Source organism: Hylobates moloch, unplaced genomic scaffold (genome assembly GCF_009828535.3).
Source record: "Hylobates moloch isolate HMO894 unplaced genomic scaffold, HMol_V3 SCAFFOLD_1, whole genome shotgun sequence".
Lineage (NCBI taxonomy): Eukaryota > Metazoa > Chordata > Mammalia > Primates > Hylobatidae > Hylobates > Hylobates moloch.
The window spans coordinates 124,804,320-124,828,073 of NW_026652276.1; the positions used below are offsets into that span (position 1 = coordinate 124,804,320).

At 43.6% G+C, this 23,754-nt stretch overlaps 2 protein-coding genes across 3 annotated transcripts in view; one reads left to right on the top strand and one right to left on the bottom strand.

The window, feature by feature from the left end:
- The window catches only part of OGDH (oxoglutarate dehydrogenase), a 486,510-nt gene that overhangs the window by 291,706 nt on the left and 171,050 nt on the right, over window positions 1-23,754 (bottom strand). The gene's annotated exons all lie outside the window — the stretch shown is intronic.
- The window catches only part of NUDCD3 (NudC domain containing 3), a 110,737-nt gene that overhangs the window by 67,011 nt on the left and 19,972 nt on the right, over window positions 1-23,754 (top strand). For both annotated transcript variants that reach the window (XM_032758185.2, XM_058445243.1), the window contains exon 4: window positions 18,805-18,948. In XM_032758185.2, coding sequence (XP_032614076.1) covers window positions 18,805-18,948 — 144 coding nt within the window. The remainder of the gene's footprint in view (window positions 1-18,804; window positions 18,949-23,754) is intronic.

A 23,754-nucleotide genomic window follows, 5' to 3' on the forward strand; every position in this document is an offset into this window, starting at 1 on the left:
ATCATGTCATCTGCAAACAGAGACAATTTGACTTCCTCCCTTCCTATTTGAATACTCTTTATTTCTTTCTCTTGCCTGATTGCCCTGGCCAAAACTTCCAATACTGTGTTGAATAGGAGTGGTGAGAGAGGGCATCCTTGTCTTGTGCTGATTTTCAAAGGGAATGCTTCCAGCTTTTGCCCATTCAGTATGATACTGGCTATGGGTTTGTCATAAATAGCTCTTATTATTTTGAGATACGTTCCGTTAGTACCTAGTTTATTGAGAGTTTTTAGCATGAAGGGGTGTTGAATTTTATTGAAGGCCTTTTCTGCATCTTTTGAGATAATCATGTGGTTTTTGTCATTGGTTCTGTTTATGTGATGGATTACATTTATTGATTTTCATATGTTGAACCAGCCTTGCATCCCAGGGATGAAGCCGACTTGATCGTAGTAGATAAGCTTTTTGATGTGCTTCTGGATTCAGTTTGCCAGTATTTTATTGAGGATTTTCGCATTGACGTTCATCAGGGATATTGGCCTGAAATTTTCTTTTTTTGTTGTGTCTCTGCCAGGTTTTGGAATCAGGATGATGCTGGCCTCATAAAATGAGTTAGGGAGGTAGGGAGGAGTCTCTCTTTTTCTATTGTTTGGAATAGTTTCAGAAGGAATGGTACCAGCTCCTCTTTGTACCTCTGGTAGAATTCGGCTGTGAATCCGTCTGGCCCTGAGCTCTTTTGGTTGGTAGGCTGTTAATTATTGCCTCAATTTCAGAACTTGTTATTGCTCTTTTCAGGGATTTGACTTCTTCCTGGTTTAGTCTTGGGAGGGTGTATATGTCCGGGAATTTATCCATTTCTTCTAGATTTTCTAGTTTATTTGCGTAGAGATGTTTATAGTATTCTCTGATGGTAGCTTTTATTTCTGTGGGATCAGTGGTGATATCTCCTTTATCTTTTTTTATTGTGTATATTTGATTCTTCTCTCCTTCTTTATTATTCTGGTTAGTGGTCTATTTTGTTAATCTTTAAAAAAAACCAGCTCCTGGATTCATTGATTTTTTTCTAAGGGTTTTTCATGTCTCTATTTCCTTCAGTTCTGCTCTGATCTTAGTTATTTCTTATCTTCTGCTAGGTTTTGAATTTGTTTGCTCTTGCTTCTCTAGTTCTTTTAATTGTGATGTTAGGGTGTCAATTTTAGATCTTTCCCACTTTCTGATGTGGGCATTTAGTGCTATAAATTTCCCTGTTAACACCGTTTTAGCTGTGTCCCAGAGATTCTGGTATGTTGTCTCTTTGTTCTCACTGGTTTCAGAGAACTTCATTATTTCTGCCTTAATTTCATTATTTACCCAGTAGTCATTCAGGAGCAAGTTGTTCAGTTTTCATGTAGTTGTGTGGTTTTGAGTGAGTTTCTTAATCCTGAGTTCTAATTTGATTGCCCTGTGGTCTGAGAGACTGTTATGATTTCCGTTCTTTTGCATTTGCTGAGCAGTGTTTTACTTCCGATTGTGTGGTCGATTTTAGAATAAGTGCTATGTGGTGCTGAGAAGAATGTATATTCTGTGGATTAGGTCAGCTTGGTCCAGAGCTGAGTTCAAGTGCTGAATATCCTTGTTAATTTTCTGTCTCATTGATCTAATATTGGCAGTGGGGTGTTAAAATCTCCCACTATTATTGTTTGGGAGTCTTAAGTCTCTTTATAGGTCTCTAAGAACTTGTTTTATGAATCTGGGTGCTCCTGTATTGGGTGCATATATATTTAGGATAGTTAGCTCTTCTAGTTTCATTGATCCCTTTACCATTATGTAATGCCCTTCTTTGTCTTTTTTTGATCTTTGTTGGTTTAAAGTCTGTTTTATCAGAGATCAGAATTGCAACCCCTGCTTTTTTTTTTGCCTTCCATCTACTTGGTAAATATTCCTGTATCCCTTTATTTTGAGCCTATGTGTGTCTTTGCACATGAGATGGGTCTCCTGAATACAGCACACTGATGGGTTTTGACTCTTTATACAATTTGCCAGTCTGTGTATGGTTTTTTTTTTTTTTTTTTTTTTTTTTTTAGACCGAGTCTCGCTCTGTTGCCCATGCTGGAGTCAGTGGTGCGATCTTGGCTCACTGCAACCTCTGCCTCCCAGGTTCAAGTGATTCTCCTGCCTCAGCCTCCCAAGTAGCTGGGACTACAGGTGCATGCCACCATGCCCAGCTAATTTTTGTATTTTTAGTAGAGACCCCTGTCTTCACCATATTGGCCAGACTGGTCTCGAACTCCTGACCTCGTGATCCACCCACTGTGGCCTCCCAAAGCGCTGGGATTACAGGTGTGAGCCACCACGCCTGGCCCATCTGTGTCTTTTAATTGGGGCATTTAGCCCATTTATATTTAAGGTTAATATTGTTATGTGCGGATTTAGTTCTGTCATGATGCTAGCTGGTTATTTTGCACATTAGTTGATGCAGTTTCTTCATAGTGTTGTTGGTCTTTATATTTTGGTATGTTTTTGCAGTGGCTGGTACTGGTTTTTCCTTTTCATATTTAGTGCTTCCTTCAGGAGCTCTTGTAAGGCAGGCCTGGTGGTGACAAAATCTCTCAGCATTTGCTTGTCTGTAAAGGATTTTATTTCTCCTTCACTTATGAAGCTTAGTTTGGCTGGATATGAAATTCTGTGTTTAAAATTCTTTTCTTTAAGAATATTGAATATCGGCCTCCACTCTCTTCTGGCTTGTTGAGTTTCTGCAGAGAGATCCGCTGTTAGTCTGGTGGGCTTCGCTTTGTAGATAACCCGACCTTTCTCTCTGGCTGCCCTTAACATTTTTTCCTTTGTTTCAACCTTGGAGAATCTGACGATTGTGTGTTGGGGTTGCTCTTCTCAAGGAGTATCTTAGTGGCGTTCTCTATATTCTCTGAATTTGCATGTTGGCCTGTCTTGCTAGGTTGGGGAAGTTCTCCTGGATAATATCATGAACTGTGTTTTCCAACTTGGTTCCATTCTCCTGTCACTTTCAGGGACCCCCAGTCAATCGTAGGTTTGGTCTTTTCACATAGACCCATATTTCTTAGAGGCTTTGTTCGTTCCTTTTCATTCATTTTTCTCTAATCTTGTCTTCACACCTTATTTCAGTAAGTTGATCTTCAATCTCTGATATTCTTTCTTCTGCTTGATTGATTTGGCTATTGATACTTGTGTATGCTTCACGAAGTTATCCTGTGTTTTACAGCTCCATCAGGTCATTTGTGTTCTTCTCTAAACTGGTTATTCTAGTTAGCAGTTCCTGTAACCTTTTGTCAAGGTTCTTAGCTTTTTTGCATTGGATTAGAACATACTCCTTTAGCTCAGCGGAGTTTGTTATTATCCACCTTCTGAAGCCTGTTTCTGTCAATTTGTCAAACTCATTCTCTGTCCAGTTTTGTGCCCTTGCTGGAGAGGAGTTGTGATCATTTGGAGGAGAAGAGGCATTCTGGTTTTTGGAATATTTCAGCATTTTTGTGCTGGTTTTTTCCTCATCTTTGTGGATTTATCTACCTTTGATCTTTGAGGCTGATGACCTTTGGATGAGGTTTTTGTGTCGAGGTCCTTTTTTTTTTTGATGTTGATGTTGTTGCTTTCTGTTTGTTAGTTTTTCTTCTAACAGGTCCCTCTTCTGCAGGTTTGCTGCAGTTGGCTGAGGTCCACTCCAGACCCTATTTGCCTGGGTATCACCAGTGGAGGCTGCAGAACAGCAAAGATTGCTGCCTGCTCCTTCCTCTGGAAGCTTTGTCCCAGAGGGGCACTGGGCTAATGCTAGCTGGAGCTCTTTTGTATGAGGTGTCTGTCAACCCCTGTTGGGAGATCTTTCCCAGTCAGGAGGTGTGGGGGTCAGGGACCCACTTGAGGAGGCAGTCTGTCCCTTAGCAGAGCTCGAGCGCTGTGCTGGGAGAATCCTCCTTGTCAGGATCTGTTGCTCTCTTCAAAGCTGGCAGGCAAGAACGTTTTAAGTCTGCTGAAGCTGCGCCCACAGCCTTCCCTTCTCCCAGGTGCTCTGTCCCAGGGAGATGGGAGTTTTATCTATAAGCCCCTGACTGGGGCTGCTGCCTTTCTTTCAGAGATGCCCTGCGCAGTGAGAAGAAATCTATAGAGGCAGTCTGGCCACAGCTACTTTGCCACGCTGTGTTGAGTTCCACCCAGTCTGAGCTTCCAGGCCTCTTTAGCACTGTTAGGGGAAAACCACCTACTGAAGCCTCAGTAATGGCAGGTGCCCTTCCCCCGACCAAGCTCGATCGTCCCTTGGCTCCCTGGCTTCAGCCTCCTTTCCAGGGGAGTGAACGGTTCTGTCTTGCTGGGGTTCTGGGTGCCACTGGGGTATGAAGAAAAAACAAAAACAAAACAACAACAACAACAACAAAACTCCTGCAGCTAGCTCAGTGTCTGCCCAAACAGCCTCCCAGTTTTGTGCTTGAAACCCAGGGCCCTGGTGGTATAGGCACACAAGGGAATCTCCTGGTCTGCGGATTGCAAGAACCTTGGGAAAAGCTTAGTATCTGGGCCGGATAGCACAGTTCTTCACAGCTTCCCTTGGCTGGGAAAGGGAGGCCCCCTGCTCTTTCCACTTACCAGGTGAGGTGACGTCCACCCTGCTTCTGCTCACCCTCCGTGGGCTGCACCCGCTGCCTAACTAGTCCCAATGAGATGAACAGGGTACCTCAGTTGGAAATGCAGAAATCACCCACCTTCTGTATTGGTCTCACTGGGAGCTGCAGACCAGAGCTATTCCTATTCAGCTGTCTTGCCAGATCCCCCCATATCATTCATTCTATTTTATAGATGAGAAATTGAGGCTGAGAGAAGTTACTGAATCATCCAAGTTAACTTGGAAAATCCACAGTGTCATCTCCCTTGTTGTTACGCCTGGAACAGTGAGCACTCTGGATAAGTTTTTGAATGAATAAATAGCTGTATGAATGAAGTAGCAAAGCTGTGGTTTGAGTCAGGTGTGCCTGCTTCTAAACCTTATGCTTTTCCCTCTGGGCCACCCTCCTTACTCTATACATACAAGTGGTGCTGGCTTCTTAGAAGGAGAGACTGTCCTGGAACACGTCTCGTGTGCATTTATAGGAAATGAACCTCTCTGTATGGTGGGGGCAACTTGGCTTGCACCGTGCATCCCACATGGTGACAGTAAGGTGACTAGGCTTAGTCCCATTCCTGCCTGGGCTGGGTAGGTGTGAAGTCCAGGCTGGCCTGGAGCTGAGTCCCTCTGGCCCTTCTGTCCTGTGCCTTCCGACTCCATGACCACTCCCTCTGCAGTCTCTCCTTCATTCTCCAGGGGCCACTTGAAATAGGTAGACATGTCCTAAACCTGCCCTGTGTGTAGGAGTTTGGGTGGGGTCCATGGCATCCCTAGGAAGACTGAGACTTTTGCGAGTGCCGTATGCCTTTAAGGTACCATAGGTACAGATCAGTGAGTTGCTGGTGGCCTGGCTTCGGCAGCAAGTAGCTGTTTGCTCAGTTTTCCCTTCTTCCCACCCCACATCCCCAGTATATCTCTTACCAGCAACTGGTGACCTCTAGAATCATAGAGTTCAGTATAATTTTAAGATCAAAGTCAGACCAGATCACTAGGGATCATCCACATGGAATTCTAGCTTCAAATGACTACTTCCTGTCTGTTTTTAATAGGCCAGGAGCAGGAGCTAACAGCTCTTCCCAAGTAGTTTATCCAGAATTTTGGGGTTTTAGTGGGTTAGGTGTTGATTTCCATTTCATTTTTTGTTAGTATTGCTGTGTATGTAGTTGAATAAATTAGGAAAAGCATTGATTGCCATGCTTCATTCATTTGGCTAAAAAAATTACAGTTTCCTGGTCCTTTATCTGTCTTCTGAACTGCTCTATGAACCTCTGGGGCTTTCTCTGAAAGGGTTTGTATTAGGCCCAAGCTAAAACTGGTTATTTTCTCTTTTTTTGACTCAAGAGACCCAGGTTAGCTAACAGCTTTCACCATACTTTGCACAGCTACCTGGAGCAACTCCCCACTGGAAATGGTGTCTCAGATATGCTTGTTGACTGTCTGGGATGTTGATGCCCTGATTCTTCCCTGTGGTCTGCACCGTGTTATGAGGGTCCTGCCCTATGTCTTGTCTGAAGTTCAGATTTACACCTTTCTCAAATGCACTCGTCATGACCTGTAAGATGATGTGGCTCTACTATCACCAAGGATAACCCTGGATTTGGCTCATTCTACATTAGATGTTTTCTAAACATGTGGGCTGTGCTTTGTCCCGGGAGCTGGGCGTGTGGGAGTCACCAAGACAGACAAGATTGCTGGTTTGGAGCTTATATCCCAGTGGGGTACAGCAGTAAAAATCAGCAAATAAATGAGCAAGATGGAGGCAGGTGCCGTACAGAACCTAAAACTGGGTGGTTTGTGTATTTAACCAGCACTTGTGTGGTGCCCTCTCTGTGTCTTGAAATAGTGAGTTGTCCACCTCAGTCCTCCTATCATGCAGGCAGTCACTGTGCACCCATGAGGGCTGCTGAGAGCTGTGTGTGCATGGTCGCAGCCAATAAGAGCCAGGTCACAATGAAGGCTTGCTCTGGAGCTAGTGCTCTCTCACCTCAGAGAAGGGTCGAAGGTGAAGTTTGGTTATAAATATCAGGATAGAAGGATGGAAGGAAGGGACTTCTTTTTTCAGCGGCTTATTTAGTAGTGGCTTGCCTTATTTATTTATTAACACGGTATATCTATGTGACAATAGGCCTTTTGTGATGCCCGCTGACCTAATTTGTACTGGTGACCTGCCTTGGTGGCATGCTTCATCTCCTATGGGGTTGGAAAAACTTTTTTTTCTCCTTCAATAGTATTTTTTTTTTCCCGTGTCATTTTTACAACACTGCAGACCTCTTATTTTTTTTTATTTTTTATTTTTTTTTGAGATGGAGTCTCGCTTTGTCGCCCAGGCTAGAGTGCAGTGGTGCCATCTCAGCTCACTGCAACCTCCGACTTCCTGACTGCAGACCTCTTTTAAAAATTCTTGGCTTGGCATGGTGGCTCAAGCCTGTAATCCCAGCACTTTGGGAGGCTGAGGTGGGCAGATCGCTTGAGCCCAGAAATTTAAGACCAGCCTGGGCATCATGGTGAAACCCCATCTCTACAAAACAACACAAAAAAAATTTAGCTGGGGATGATGGCACACGGCTGTAGTTCTAGCTACTTGGGAGGCAGAGGTGGGAGGATTACCTGAGCCCAGGAGGTCAAGGCTTCTGCGAACTGTGATTGTGCCACTGCACTCCACCTTGGGCAACAGAGTAAGACCCTATCTCAAAAAAAAAAAAAAATAAATAAAGTAAAAATAAAAATTCTTGGTCTCTTAATTGCTGAATGATTTTTTTTTTTTAAGTCGTACCTCACTTAAAACTTCGGAAAAAGTTTATTTTGTATCTCTTGGATTTTGCTTGTCTAAGTGTTTTTCTTCAGAGCTGTACTTTCTTTCTGGCCTGGCTCCAGTTATTCCTTAAGTGTACCTGTCACGGTTGCCTGTCAGCAGTGTTTATTTTTGGTTTTTGTCTGTGGCACCTATTGAACATTGTCACAATGGTAACCCCGGCTGCAACAACTCAACTGATAAAATCAGAATCTGTTCTGGGTTGGTGATTCAGGGGCTTTGCTCAGGCAGCCCAGTGTTTGTATTGGGGCTGTGGATAGAGCTTCACAGGAGAGCCAGATCCTCTACTCTCCAGCTGTAGCTTGATGCAGGCATTATCGGAGCTTTGCCTCTCCTGGAGTTTCTCATTGATCCCTTTTCTGTAGAAATGGATATGATGAGTTCACACTGCCTCTCAAGGATAGTAGGAAACAAATAAGAGTGTATGCATAATGTTTTATGTTCTTTAGAAGAAAAATAGAAAGTGTTCCTATTTTACATCGTAACATTTAAAAAAATCATCTTGCTAGTGAATCTGAAAGAAAACTTCTCAAAATGAAGCTTTTAATTTCATACATTAGTAAAATGTGGTTAGGTCTTTTTCATCACATGTTCTTTGCTCAATCTACTCTGCTCTGTTTAGGAAAAGCAGCTGACTCCCTCTCTGTCTCTCTCCAGTGTACCCACAGAATAGAGACAAGGAACTTTGAGTTAACGACAGATGTTTTTGTGATTGCTCATGTCAGACCTGGGTGATTATAAACTTGGCATTTCATTGAATCACAGAATTGCAATGCTTTTGAAAATTAAACTTCAGAGATTTTTAGTTTAACCTCTCATTTTGCAGATGAGAAAACTCTCATGGTGGGTTGATGGTAGATCATAGACCAGAACCAAGGTCCCCTCACCCCCACCCTGTTTTATGGCCTTATTGCAAATGAAGTCATGATTGGATGTTATTGAGGGACAAGTGAATCTGTTTCCCTTGAGTCTTCTTCCTTTCATAGATTGTGAGTGGTCCTGCAGGCTGGTGCAGTCACTGTTGTGACCTGCCATCTTTGTCCTCACCCTGGGTACCTTTTGGAACACCACCTTAGCCACCAGGTATGTCATGTATGGCTCTAACTGATCCCCAGGCTTAGATTCGTAGTGAGGCCTTGCCTGTGAGCTTGATGTAAGTGCTGGAATTTGTGTTAAAAGCTCCATAATGTGTTCTTAGAAGTTGCTTAGGAAAAAATGCAGGAAGATGTTTTATTATAGGAAACTTCCATGACAGAAAAGACTAATAGACTGCATTATTTTTGTATTTACATAATTTTTGAGTGCATAACACATTTATATGTTCAAAAGCACACACTTGTATAACAACACAAAAATCCTTGTCCTGCCTCTGTGTCTTTTCTGTCTTGTCCTGACCCCTCCCCAGCCAGCCCTAACCTAAGTCATCACATAACTGGTTTTGGGGATATTTCAACAGATATTTTTATGCAAGTATATCAAGTATGAACATGTATTGCTCTGTCCCCACCTTTAGCACAGATGGTGCATTACACTTTTTAAGATGATCTTACTGCCCCTGCCCAGTGTCATTTTGGCTGCACCAGGGTGACTCCCATCTCTTTTTACCTCCATGTCCCCAAGTGCCTGAGGGGTGCCCAGTAAATTCTAGGTAGACCTTGCTTTCCCTGGTCATCTGGCTCAAGTGCCCCAAACCCACCATCCCTCACACCTGGGACTCCTGTTCTTTGCTTTTGCCCCCTTCAAACTATAGGCTGATTATTAAACCACCCTCTTGTTAATGGACATTTAGGTTGTTTCCAATCTTTCCTGTTGTAAACAATAAAACAATTAATGCCCTTTAATAAACTTCATTTTGCATGTATGCATTTTCATATAGAAAAAATTCCATGAAGTGTAGTTGCTATATTGAAAGGTATATGTATTTCTAATTTCTTTCTTTTTTTTTTTTTTGAGACAGGGTTTTGTTCTGTTACCAATCATGGCCCGCTGCAGCCTTGTCCTCCCTAGGCTTAAACAGTCTCTTCCCATCTCAGTCTTCTGAGCAGCTGGGACTACAAGCATGTGCCACCATGCCCAGCTGATTTTTTGTCTTTCGTAGAGATGGGGTTTTCCTATGTTGCTCAAGCTGGTCTTGTGCTCCTGGGCACAAGCAGTCCATTTACCTTGGTATCCCAAAGTGCTGCGATTACAGGCATGAGCCACCACACCTGGCCTGTATTTCTAATTTCTGTAAGTGTTGTTAAACTATCTTCCATATGGGGTTATACTAACTTACATAACCATCAACAATGTACCAGAGCCCTTGGTTTTTCACAAATTTGCTGACAATAGTATGTTATCAAATTTTGGGGTTTCATAAGTTGAATAGATGAAAAATAGTATCTATGTGTAGTATGAATTTGTATTTCTCTTAGAGTGAGGTGGAGCATCTTTCTACATGTGCCTATCCTTTGAACTAGTTATATCTTTTGCCCATTTTCTATTAGGTTGCTGTACTTTTTCTTACTGATTTCTAGGAGTTGTGTATATATTAGAGAGATCAGTCCTTTGTATGTGATATGTATTGCAGATCTATTGTCCCATTTTGTTATTAACCTTTTGAGTTGATTTATATTGATTCTCCCGTCTCAGCCTCCCAGGTAGCTGAGACCACAGGCACGAACTGCCATGCCCAATTAATTAAAAAATTTTTTTTGTAGAAATGGAGTCTCCCTGTGTTGCTCAGGCTAGTCTTAAACTCCTAGGCTCAAGTAATCCCCCTGCCTCAGACTCCCAAAGTGCTGGAATTACAGGTATGAGCTGCCATGCCCAGCCTCACCTTACTAATTTTTATGTATTCAAGTTAATTGGTTCTTTGTTTTTTCATGGCTTCTGAAATTTGAATCAGGATTAGATAGGAGTAGATTGCATTTGGTAGAGTTTCTTTGGTCAGTTATTTGAACTCTTGCTGCCTTCTAATCCACTTTGATCTTTTTACTCCATTAGAGTAATTTTGTCTAAATTCTGCTAATGGTTTCTTTTTTCTTTTCTTTTTTTTTTTTTGAGACGGAGTCTCACTCTGTTGCCCAGGCTGGAGTGCAGTGGTGCGATCTTGGCTCATTGCAAGCTCCACCCCTTGGGTTCATGCCATTCTCCTGCCTCAGCCTCCCGAGTAGCTGGGGATACAGGTGCCTGCCACTACGCCCAGCTAATTTTTTGTATATTTAGTAGAGACGGGGCTTCACCGCGTTAGCCAGGATGGTCTCAATCTCCTGACCTCATGATCCACCTGCCTCAGCCTCCCAAAGTTCTGGGATTATAGGCGTGAGCTACCGTGCCTGGCCCTGCCAATGGTTTCTAATTTAATTGTTGTAGAAATGAAATGATTTGTTTTCTTCATAGAAGACTTCTAAGTGGCAATTTGGGCCCCATCTCATTTGTTCATAACCAACAGCCTAACACAGTATGAATTTTATCACTTACAGTTGATTTTCCCATTGTATTGGATTAGATACAGGCATTCTAAAATGCAAATGTTTAAAAAATACAGATAGAACTTGAAATTGAACAAAATTAGATACAACTGAAGCTGAAAATGGACACTTGATTTTTAAAAATTGTAATAAAATGATCTAGACTGTATACACCATCTGTTACAAGTTGTATGTGAATAAGGATTTTGTGCCATGTTGGTTGTGAGTACTCTGGGTTTTAAACCAGTTTTTGCATCGAATATAACTTTAATTATGCTCAGTACACGTGGATGTGTTTTTTGGATATATCCACACACAGTGCACTTGCATGTGTATCTTCATCTTATTTATTGTTTGGTAAGGGACACATTGCTCAGCTTCCTGGATATCTTCCTAGTCTTAGAGGGGCCTCAGTGGTAGAGTTCTCATCAGAACCTAAGGGTGATGACCTCTGGCCTGTGACATGGCATCTGCCTGAACATGAGTATGCCACAAGATTGTATCTAAGGTGGTCTCAATCTCTTTTCTTCCTTCAGACTGTCTTGCTTGTCCTTTGCTGGCATCCGAGGACTTGTCCTGTGGAATGAGGCTAGAAAGAGGCGTCTCTGTATTTCCCCACTGTGCATCTACTTGTATCTCCAATCTTTCCCTTTACCACCCATACATGGACATATGCTTCCAGTTCTCTGGACATATGTTTTCTGTCTTCACCACTAGGGTATATACCTATGGGTGGAATTGCTGGGTCATGTGGTACATCTATAATTAACTTTTTGAGGAACTGTCAAAACAGTTTTCCAAAGTGGTTGTACCATTTTATATTTTACAGATCCACCAGAAATGTATGAGGGTGCATATTTCTCCATATCCTCATCAACCCTTGTTATTGTCTGTTTTGGTTTTGTTTTTTAATTGTAGCTATCCTACTGGGTATGAAGTAGGATTTCATTGTTTTGATTTGCATTTCCCTCGTGACTAATAACATTGAGCATCTTTTTATGTCCTTATTTTCCACTTGTGTATCTTCTTTGGAGAAATGCCTATTCAAGTCCATATGCATGTTTTAATTGGGTTGTTTGCCTTTTTATTATGGAGTTGTAAGACTTCTTTATGTATTCTAGATACTGCACTCTTGTCAGATACATTATTTGCAGATATTTTCTCCCATTTTATGGGTTGTCTTCACTTTCTTGATGATACTCTTTGAAGCACAAAAGTTTTAAATTTTGATGAAGTCAATTTTTTTTTTTTTTTTGCTTTGGCTGCTTGTGGTGTTATATCTAAAACCCATGCCTAACCCAAGATCACAAATTTTAACTCTTGCATTTAGGTTTTTGATCCATTTTGAGTTTAAAAAATTTATTATATGCTATGAAATAGTTGTCCAACTTCATTTTGAATTATTAGACCAGTTTCATTCTTCTGCATGTGGATACTCAGTTCTCATGGTACAATTGCTTGAAAATACTATTCTTTTCCCATTGAATTGTCTTGGTACTCTTGTCTAAAATCAATTGATCATAAATATATGAGTTTGTTACTAGACTTTATTTTGAGATGGAGTCTCGCTCTGTTGCCAGGCTGGAGTGCGGTGACGCGATCTTGGCTCACTGCAACTTCTGCCTCTTGGGTTCAAGTGATTCTCCTGCCTCAGCCTCCTGAGTAGCTGGGACTACAGGCACACACCACCACGCCCAGCTAACTTTTGTATTTTTAGTAGAAATATGGTTTCCCCCTGTTGGCCAGGGTAATATCAATCTCTTGACCTCATGATCTGCCTGCCTCGGCCTCTCAGAGTGCTGGGATTACAGGTGTGAGCCACCACGCCTGGCCTGTTACTAGACTTTTTTTTTTTTCTTTTTTGAGACAGAATCTTGCTCTGTCCTCCAGGCTGGAGTGCAGTGGCGTGATCTCCGCTCACTGCAAGCTCCACCTCCTGGGTTCACACCATTCTCCTGCCTCAGCCTCCCAAGTAGCTGGGACTACAGGCGCCCGCCACCACACCCAGATAATTGTTTTTGTATTTTTAGTAGAGACGGGGTTTCACCATGTTAGCCAGGATGGTCTTGATCTTCTGACCTCATGATCCGCCCACCTCGGCCTCCCAAAGTGCTGGGATTACAGGTGTGAGCCACTGTGCCTGGCTGTTTTTAGACTTAATTCTGTTCCATTGATCTGTATAGATGCCTGTCCTTATGCCAGTACCACACTGTTTTAATTACTGTAGCTTTATAGTAAGTTCTGAAGATTTTATTCCTTGTTTTTGTTCTGTTCCTTCATTATTGACTTGGCTTTTTTGACAGTTTGATTATGACATCTAGGTGAGGCAGGCTCCCTTTTAGTTTATTTTACTTGGAATTCATTGAGCTTCTTGGGTGTAATTTTTTTCATGTCAAATTTGGAAAGTTTTTAGCCATTATTCTTTCAAATATTCCTTCTTTTTTTTCTCTTCTGTATGTTGGTATGCTTAATAGTGTCCTTCAGCTTCTGTGGCTCTGTTTATTTTTCTTCACTGTTTTTTCCTCCTGTTTCTCAGTTTGGGTAATCTCAATTGACCTGTCTTCAAGTTTGCTTGTTCTTTCTTCTGAATGCTAAAAAGTGGTTTTGAGCCCCTTTCATGAACTCTTATCTTTTCCCCCTTTTACTTTTGAACTCCAGAATTTGTATTTGATTCTTAAAAAAATAGTAATAATAATTTCTATCTCGCTATCAGTATCAATAGTGAGACTGATATTTATTGATATTCTCTACTTAAAAGACTTTAGTCCCATACTTTCCTTTAGTAATTTTTGCATAGTTTTCTTAGCTCTTTGAGCATATTTAAAATAGCTGATTTAGAGACTGTTTTCTGCTAAGTTCTTCATATGTGGGCTTCCTCAGGGACAGATTTTATTGATTGCTTTCTTTTTCCTATGTATGGGCCATACTTTGTTGTTTCTTTGTAAGTCTCATTTTTTTTTGCTGTTATTGAAAAATGGATTTTTAAATAACACAATGGGGTGACTCAGGAAATCAGATGCTCCTTTCTTCCCATGGTTGCTATTGGTACGTGATATAGTTGTTCCTGTTTAATGACTTTTCTGAACTAATTCTGTAAAGTTTGTATTCTTTATTGTGTCTGACCAGTGAAATCTCTACTTGGTGAACTTAGTGGCCAAGTAATTATTGGATGGCAATTTCCTTAAACCCCTGGGATCAGTAAACACCTGTTTTTGTCGAGGGGCTTCATCTGCCTGTTGGAGCATACCTTCATCGCTTGGCCTAACAGTTAAAAACTGCCTTAGCCTTCATTTCTTGCTGATGTTGAGTCAAAGTCAGCCAGAGGTGAGAGCTTAAGGCCTTCTTAGGTTTTTCCTGAGTGTGCACTGAAGCTCTGTACATTCATGTGTCCTTCTAGATTCCTGGGAAAATGTCAAAGCTTTTCAAAGCCCACACGGACATTTTATTTCCTACCTTTGCCTTTGGTTTGCCTCAGTTGTTATCTGCCACCTCAGGAGGCTGCAAAGTTAAAACAATTGCCTGTATTTTCAACAACACCTCCTGGGTTGCGGGGAAGGCTTTTCTGAGTTTAGCCAGAAACAGTCAGTCAGTCTTGCAAATGAGGTCTTCCAGGGAACCATCAGACGGGTCAAATGATGACAGTTCTTTGAGAATGAAGCTTTGAAAGAGCTCTAAGAGTACTGTTTTCTCCAGCGATGGCTGCTACGCTGTACCAGGAATGCGGCCTGCTGAGAGCCTGGAGAGTGGGGATGGGTCTAGGCCAAATTAAAATATCACAGAGCTCACTGTTACTGAGATGTGGTTGTTTTCCTTGAATTAATGCTCCCTGGGTTCCTGCAAACCTTTGGTTGGTTTCCAAAATCCATAAGAAGTTGATATTGACAATTTTTGCCAATTTTTTGGTTGCTTTTATGGAGGAGAGCTTTTTGGAGGCCTGTAGTAACTACTATTTTCACTGACGTCCTTTGGATCAGGAATCTCTTAAATCGTTTTTGTTTTCCTGAGGGTTCTTGCTGCCCTTCTTTTTTATCTTATCACAAATAGTATACTTTCATCATAACCTCAGAATTACCCAGATTCATTAATACTGTGTATTGTCTAGAAATCTCTGCCTGAACTCCACTCTAGACTGGTTATTTCCTGTTCTGATGTATAGCTACACTCCTGGTATTTTCTTCCTGCGTTTCTAGATTAAATGCACTGTTTTTGGACTTGAGTTGGATATTCCTCTTTTTCAGTTTTCATCCTCATTTTGTTTTTCTCAAAGTGATATATAATGTAGAATTGTTGTATATCTTAAAATGCATTTATTTTAACTTTTCACTTATTTCTCAGTTTGGGTGTATGTAGAATTCTAGCCTAAAAATAATTTTCCCTTATTAAGATTGAAAGGAATATCTTCTTACACTCAGTGTAATTGATTCTGGAAGTCTATTCCACGTCTTTGTGAGTAAGCTTTTTCTCCTCCTTGGAACTTTTAGGACCTTTTTAAAAACACCCAGTGTCATAAAATTTCATGAGTCTTTCATTCATTGTGCTTAGCTCTTGGTGGGACTTTTCAATCTGGAGGCATATTTTCCTTTGGCTCTGGAAAATTATCTTATTACTGTCATAATTTCTGGAATGCCAAATTGATTGCCTGAATTGATCTCTGTTTCTACCTTGATTTCTTTGACTTTATCTTCCAGCCTCTTTACTGAAGTTTAATTTTAGCTACTGTATTTTAAATTCTTGTGTTCTTTCTTTTTGGCCTAATTGTTCTATTTTCATATTTTATTCTGGTTATATGGATATAGTGTCTTCTCAGATCTCTGTGAAGACATAAAATAGAAATATTTTTGGATATCTTTTTTCCAAATTAGCTCTATTTTTTTTTTTACTTGTTTTCATCTGCCTGTTTTTTCTCACAAGATGCAATCTTCAGTTCTCTAGTTTTTTTTGTTGTTGTTTTTGGTTTTGGTTTTTTTTTGAGACAGAATTTCACTCCTGTTGCTCAGGCTGGAGTGCAATGGTGCGATCTTGGCTCACCGCAACCTCTGCCTCCCAGGTTCAAGTGATTCTCCTGCCTCAGCCTCCGGAGTAGCTGGGATTACAGGCATGCAACACCACGCCTGGCTAATTTTGTATTTTTAGTAGAGATGGGGTATCTCCATGTTGGTCAGGCTGGTCTTGAACTCCCAACCTTAGGTGATCTGCCCGCCTCGGCCTCCTAAAGTGCTGGGATTACAGGTGTGAGCCACCATGCCCGGCCTTTTTTTTTTTTTAATACAAAAATATTTTTCTCCCATTCTCTTGAGTGGGACCATATTGATGGGTTTGTCTACTGTGTGTCTGAAACCTGCTCTTCCCACCACCACCAACAGCTGAGTGGATTGACCAGTCAGCTTTGCTTTACAGGACATGGAGTCTTGGCCATCCTAATGCTTGAGTGAGTAGGACTTCACTTGACACACAGGCATCCACACTAGGTCCTCAGACTGATGGTCAGTGTCTTTGGAGCAAGGTCCTCCATTCTTCTGTAGCAAACAGAGGGATTCTTGTCCCTTTCAATGGGGCGTCCAGGGCCATAGCAGTTCCCACATGTGCCCCTGGCCTTGCTCCTGCCCTGTATACCTGCCGACTCCCAACTGGAGCCTATGTAGCTGTGGCTTCTGGATGTCTCCTACCCTATAGGATTTGTCTCATGTGCCCCTCCTCCTTTTGTCTTCTGCAGATTTGTTGACATCTCATCTGTTCCTGGCCTCCCTGTTCCCCCATTTTCACTGTCTGGGGTTTTTCTCTTCATGCCTGTTATGCCTGCAGTTCACAAGAGGTCAGAGAGATGGCTGTCTGTTCCCAGTGTGACATCTTCACCTGGGACCTCTGGAAGCATTTCTTGTCTGGTTTTCTCCCTTGATGATTTGGTTCATTCCCCTGGGTAGGCAGTGTGAGAAGCTTCCCCAAATTTGGAAATTATTATGTTATATAGAGCTGGGTGGGAGAATTATATTTGTTAAGTGAGCTTGTTCTTGTGAAGGCAGGACTGAGAAGCCTTGGGCCCTCTGTGTCGTGTTTCCATTGCACACAAGTTCATGGTTAGACATGATTTGGCCCAACATGTGTCCGGATCATTTCAAGAGTGAGTGGATCTGTTGTTCCATTTGCTCACGTTCCTCATGGTGTTAGAAGGTAGGGAGTGAAGCTCAGTTGCCTATTGTTCAATAGGACTGGCCAAGTAAATACCCTTTTCCATGGTAAATTCCCCTATGAAAGGTCATGCAAGTGTAACTGCAGTCTCATGAGAGGATGCTTCCTTGGAGTCTGCATGTGAACCTGGCAGAGCCGCCCGTGGCTAGCAGAATATCTTTGCTGTGTCCCCCAGTGGGCAGCCTTCTGCCACCTTCTCCCCTCACTGCATGGCTTGGGAACTATCTTTCATTTAGAAACTATCTGATGGGCTGGATGTGGTGGCTCACATGTGTCATCCCAGCACTTTGGGAGGCTGAGGCAGTAGGATCACTTGGGGCCAGGAGTTCGAGACCAGCCTGGGCAACAGCAAGACCCCTGTCTCTACAAAAAAATAAAAATAAAATTAGCCAGGCATGGTGGCACATGCCTGTAGTCCCAGTTACTCGGGAGGCTGAGGTGGAGGGATTGCTTCAGCCCAGGAGTTTGATGCAGCAGTGAGCTGGGATCACGCCACTGCACTCCAGCCTAGGCAATGCAGTGAGGCCGTGTCTCTTAAAGAAAAAGAAGAAAAACTGACAGTGGTGACTCCTGCACAACATTTCTCCCATTTCCATTTTTTATTTACAAATATTTAAACTACAGTTAGGTTATGGTATTGTATTTCATTGGAAATACTAAACTCCAGTTTGGAAAATCTATCAGTTTGGGTTGTCTTTTTTTCCAATCATTTTATAAGCGTTTAATGAGCCACCTACCAAATGACATGGAGAGTAGCTTCCAAATTATTTTTATTCCACATACCTATTAGAAAAAATTTTAAGTACTTGATCCCAGTGTCTTCTTAATGCATACATTATACAGATACAAAATGTAAATGGAAGTTCTGTTTTATTTCCTCTTCTAATTACTGACCTGTGAACCTCCTGGGGTACGCATACCCTGCTTTGGAGACTGCTGGCTGGAATACATGATGTGAAGTAAAAGGAACCCTACTCCCAGCAGCTGCCAGTCCAGTTCTGGAGACGGACAAGTGGTGGGGCAGGGGTAGGTGTTCCTAGGGCAGTGAGGAAGGTCATGGGGCCAGTCTCTGCCTAGGACAGGCTCAGAGGGAGGAGGGTGAGCTGAGGCTTTTAGAGGCTTGGTTTTGTAAAGAACTGAGACAAAATGCAAAACCATTTGCGGGTGTTGGTGGTATAATGGTGAGCATAGCTGCCTTCCAAAACCAAAGGAGTTGGTCTCATACTCTTGGATGAAGACCAGGCTATAGTCAACCAGGCAGTGCAGTGGCTCACGGAAGGAAGAGGCGATGCCTGTCTCTTGTACAGCAGTCCTGGGGTGAGCAATTCAGGGTGTGCAGCCTCCTCAGCTTTCTTGGTTGCTGTGGTCCAGGGCTGGGCTCCTGCGTCTCCCAGGTAGTCACAAGGGGAGGCAAGGGAGAAATACCACTTGTCTCCTCTGCTCACTTTTTGCTGTGACAGTTGGTCTCCCTTAACTGGAGAAGGGAGAAGAAGATTGGGTCACAGCAGCTTCCACCACAGCACTTTACGTTACCAATTATGCTGAGAAAGATTTTCTGGTGGATTTACCTAAATGAGCTGACATCTTCAGGTTGCTCTAGGTGTAAATTAGGCTGGTATGGTTTTCTTCACTGAGATGCCTGCTGAGCCTGATGACAGCGCTGTAGTGTGCAGTCAGGTACCTTGGAAACTGTCACCACTCCCACTGTATAGCACACTAGTGGTCACTCTGATAGGAGAGATGATTTTCTTCTGCTGTGTTCCCAGGTCTCAGTGGCCCTTAGCAGCAGCTCCATTCGTGTGGCCATGCTGGAGGAAAATGGGGAGCGCGTCCTCATGGAAGGGAAGCTCACCCACAAGATCAACACTGAGAGTTCTCTCTGGAGTCTCGAGCCTGGGAAGTGCGTTTTGGTAAGTTTGGGCACCTGTGTGCAGGGCTCCCAGGTGGACTTCAAACCTGTAGTGATGCCCCTTTTGACCAACAAGCCTGTTTACACTTAAGCAGTGAGGTTGTTAATTTCAGCTGCTGGGGCAGATGGGTTTTCCTGAGCACTGCTCAGAGATCGCCTCTGTGGGCACTTGAGCTTTGGCCCTTTGAGGTCTTGGTCATTCCCAAGAGCTCCACTGTTCTTACATCTAAGGCAGAAACAAGTAAATTGAAAATGAAAAGCTAGGTTGAATTTTTACAGATGCTACTCTGGAGGGTACAGAGTTAATAAATTCAGAGAATCAGGCTCATTGACCAACTGGCTTTCCTTACCCAGCTGCTGGTTAGGCATAGCTAAGAGTTCAGGACAGTGAGATTAAGGTGTGAATCCAAATGAACAGCTCACATGTTACCAGTTAGCAGACTTGCCCACAAATTGGGCTGCACGCCTGGGCCAGATCTGTTGGTGGCTCAGCTCCTTCTCCCCTGTGAAAGCTTTGAAACGTGTCAGTGGTGGCTCTGTGCTGGTGTCCAAGTGGAGGTCACCTACAGATAAATTGAGGCACAGCATGTTCTGAACTAACTTGTTTCCTTTTTTTCTCCTACTGGGGTGTTTACAGGGCATGGTAAAAGGAATAAAGGTGAAAATAAAAATATAATGTCTGGACAAAAGTCTTTAGAATTTTATACAGATATATTCTTCATATGTGCAAAGTATGCAATAAAGGTATCTGTTTTGGTTTCTATAAGACATGCTTGGCAGGCTTCTGCCTGGGCTTCCCTGGCCAGTGCTGACTGGCAGGGACAAACTATCTCTTGGGCCCACAGTGACTCTGTCCTGGCTGTCCTCATGCTCGGAGGGACATGCGGGCCAGGCACTGAAAAGAGGGTATTCTGTCAGTGCTGCAGGAACCTGGACCAACCTTAACTCTGGTCTTGATATCAAGCCTGGACAGTGGAGCTCACTCTGGCTACACAGAGGTGGGGCCAACCTGGGCACAGACAACATGCTTCTTGGTGCTGCTGTGGCCTCAACTGCTCACTCTCCTACTGAGTGTTTCATCCTAAACAGGGCCTCCTATTTAGGCCCTACGTGAGGCCCTATGTGTGATGTGTAGAGTTTCCAGCAATGGGGCTAGGACTGGCCCATCCCAGTTCTGACTCTCCTGGCCACCCAGGGCCTACCTCTGCTGATGGCCAGCGGTAGATGGCAGTGGTTCTTGTTCTAAATCTCACCCTGTGTGCTCCCCTGCCTGTGGCATTCAGCAGCCAAAGATCAGAGAAGTCCTCTTCTCCTGCCTGCAAGTACTGTGATGATCATCCCATCACCCAGCAGTTCAGTTCCTCATCCTCTGACCCCAGACGTATAAAGCCTATGCATTATTACACAGCCTGGAGCCTTTTCCCAAGCTATGGGCTCCTGTGACTACTACCAGTTCCTTTCCTTTATGTCATACTTGACTTTGCAGATGCCATTACGGCCTTCCCTCACTTGAGCTTCACGTGGTTGTGGAGGTATTAGAGAATGAATGGTGCACTAGTAGTACTGGGGCCGGCTAGCTTGCCCTCTGAAGGTGCAGCCCTGGCTGCCTGGATTGCACTAGTGAGCCCGTGATCCTGGGGTTGCCATCTCCATGGACTGAGAGGTCGTGACAGCCCTGCCTTAAAACACTGACCTTGACTCTCCTGCCTTCTGTTGGGTGAACTCAGTGCAGAGCATGGAGCAGGTCACGATGCTCTCAAGTTGGTTCCCTCTGAGCGAGGAGCTCTTGGTGAGCCTCCCCATGTGGTCCGGTTGCACTTTGTAGATACTTCATACAGAAGCCCAAAGCCTTAGTCACTGGTCTTTGAGCCCATAGCCACCGTATTTGGAATCCGTTGGGATTACAATCAGGGTGCCAATGATTCCTTTTACTTTACACTATTTGCATAAATATGTGATTATTAATACATAGCTCAACTCTTAAGGGTTTTGTTGACAGAAGTGATTCTGACTTCTTCGTGGATATTTCAAAGCCATGTTTCTTTTTTGTGTGCGTTTTGTACACTTGTATGTGTAAATACAAGTGGAATAGGAATGTGACTAGTGGCCAAAACATTAACTTCTTTTAACAATGGCCGCCATTCAATGAACACAGTCTTTGGGCCAGGCTCTTTGTGAGGTGCCTTACAATCTGTTTAATTCTCTGCAAACTTATTTTACAAATTGGGACATTGAGGCTATGAGAAGGTAAGTAGCTTGGGAAGGGGGTAGAGCTAGACCTCAAACCCATGCCTGCCTTGTCCCAGAAGGCTTTTTCCAGTGCTGTGAGAAACGGGAGTCTCTGGAGAAGGCTCAGACCTGTTGAGGCTGGGAAGCATTGCTCCCTTTCACCTGAAAGGCTCCGTGGAGCAGAACATGAGGAGGGAGGAGTGTGGGTCCCCACTGTGGGTTTCAGAGTCTTCCCTGTGTTAGGTAAATGTGTGAGATGCAGCCACCAGGCAGGAGGTTGGGGGAGCTGTGCCTTAAGAGGATAGCTGGATGTTCAGCTTTCATGCCAGGGCCCCCAGGGCCGTAGCACAACCCTGGCAGGCCTGTCTCCACCTGTGTGTTCTGCTTGAGTCCAGGCTTCATTTGTGCCCTGGCTGCCTTTAGTTTTTGTAGTTAGCTTTCATCAAACACCTGCTACTCAAAGAGCTTATAGAAATTCAGCAGAACCATTGCAAACTGAGGGGCACCTGTCACTGCCCGTGAACACGGCTCCTAAATATTCTCTGCTAAAAATCCCTCTACAATTGAAACACTGCATGAGTTCTTTCCCATGGTTCCTTAAAGTGCCTTTATTATCGATAGATGGCATTGCGTTCCTAATGCACCTTCACCTGTGAGAAATCAAGTACCTGAATAAAGAGGAGTTACGGAGAGCATTTAAACTCTTCCCATAGTGCTCCCATGCAGGGCTCTGTCTGCCTCCACCTCTTTCTGGACCACGTAGCCTCTAGTGCAGTAAACACAGAGTGTATCACAGAAACTTTGCTGTTTACAGGAGCTAAGGCGTTTGTTGTCTTCTTGATTTAATTATTTATTTACGTGTGACCTTTTAGGCTCACATTGTTTCCTCTGATTACATATCTGAGATAATATTGTGAATTAATGAGCCGATTGCTTTGATTCACGAAGATCCTGTTTGCCTCCCGCTTGCTTCGTCGTGTCTGCTGTGTGGAGCTTGGCACACTGCTTTGAGCGTGTGGATGCAGAGAGGGACTGCAAATGAATCAGAGGGGCTGGCTTTGGGTTGCAGCTCCCTGTCAAGCAGCTGCCTGGTTTTGGGTCATCTCTTTAGCCTTGCTGTACTTCCATTTCTCACCCTTCAAACAAGGTTGAGCACTGTAGTCTCGTTGATCTCCAATGTTTGTTGGTTTCTTATCATTAAGTACCCAACCCTGTGCAGGCACTGGGGATGGCTAAAGAAAGTGAGTTGAGGGCTTTACTCTAAAGGGTTGGAGATGTCCTGTGAATGTGGCCTTATTTGGGAAAAGGGTCTTTGTAGATATGATTAAGGATCTCTCAAGATGGAATCATCCTGGATTATCCAGTGACACCTGTCTTTATAAGAAACAGGAGAAGACAGAGATAGGCACAGAGAAGGCCATGAGAAGATAGGGCAGAGACGAATGATATAACCACCAAGCCCAGGAACACCTGGAGCCACCAGAAGCTGGAAATGGCAGGAAGGATCCTCCCCTAGAGTCTCTGCAGGAGCATGGCCCTACTGACAGCTGGATTTCAGAGTTCTGGCCCATGGGGCTGGGAGATAATAAATTTGTATTGCCTTAAGTCGCCTGGTCTGTTGTTCCCCATTAGGGCAGCCCCAGACACCAGTGCAGGTCTCCCATCACAGCACTGCTGTGAGGCCACATGAGATGAGAAGGATGCAAAGGGATGGCGTCCAGAGCTGCGCTGCTGCCACCACCCCCAGCTCCTTGGTTAGAGATTCTGACCTTCTGACCTCCCGGCAGCCCAGTGCAGACATGGCCTTCGCTTCCCAGCTGCCTTCCACATAACCTGCTCCTCCCTGTGCCGTGGATCCCACATCAGCCAGCCAGGGCAGGCAGGGGTGGCTGCTAAAACCGTATGACAGTTCTTGCCTCCCTCCCTCCCTCCCACACTTCAGAATGTTAAATGAGACTTCTTGACTCAGGCAAGCTCCTTTCTTGGTTACAAAGATGTAAAATCAGCCGTGGCAACGGCACCAGCTCTTTTTTCCGATAGCTCGTTCAGTCCCCAAAGCTAGGCAGTTGGCATGCGCACCGTCCTCCTTTCTTCCTGCAGTCGGGGGAGCTGACAGGCTGTCCTCCATGCTGCCGTGGGTGGCTGCTCTGCTGCGTGGGCTCTTGGACATGGCTGTGCTTGAGATGGTCGTTGTAGCTATATGTGAGGTGAATGCTGTTCCATATACACTTCTTCGTGTATTGACGTGGTGCACACACAAGTCATTTAAAATCAGTGAAATTGCTCTGGAGTATTCTTTGAGGAGTTAGACCTTGAAGCTCAGGCTTTAAAACTCATCGTAATATATTTGTTTATGATTTTTGAACCCTGTGAGTGTTTTTGTGCAAGCTGTATCCACCTCCTCCCCCCAATTTAGATTATTTCTCAAAAGTGGAATTCTAGTGTAATTGCAGCCTCTGAGCTGTTGCTGTGGTTCTCCCTGGTGGATGAGTTGTTTCTGGAGTGTCGCCGATGACATTAGCCCTGTATCCCCACATCCCCACCAACAGTGGGCTTTTCATCTTCACTTATCTTTGCT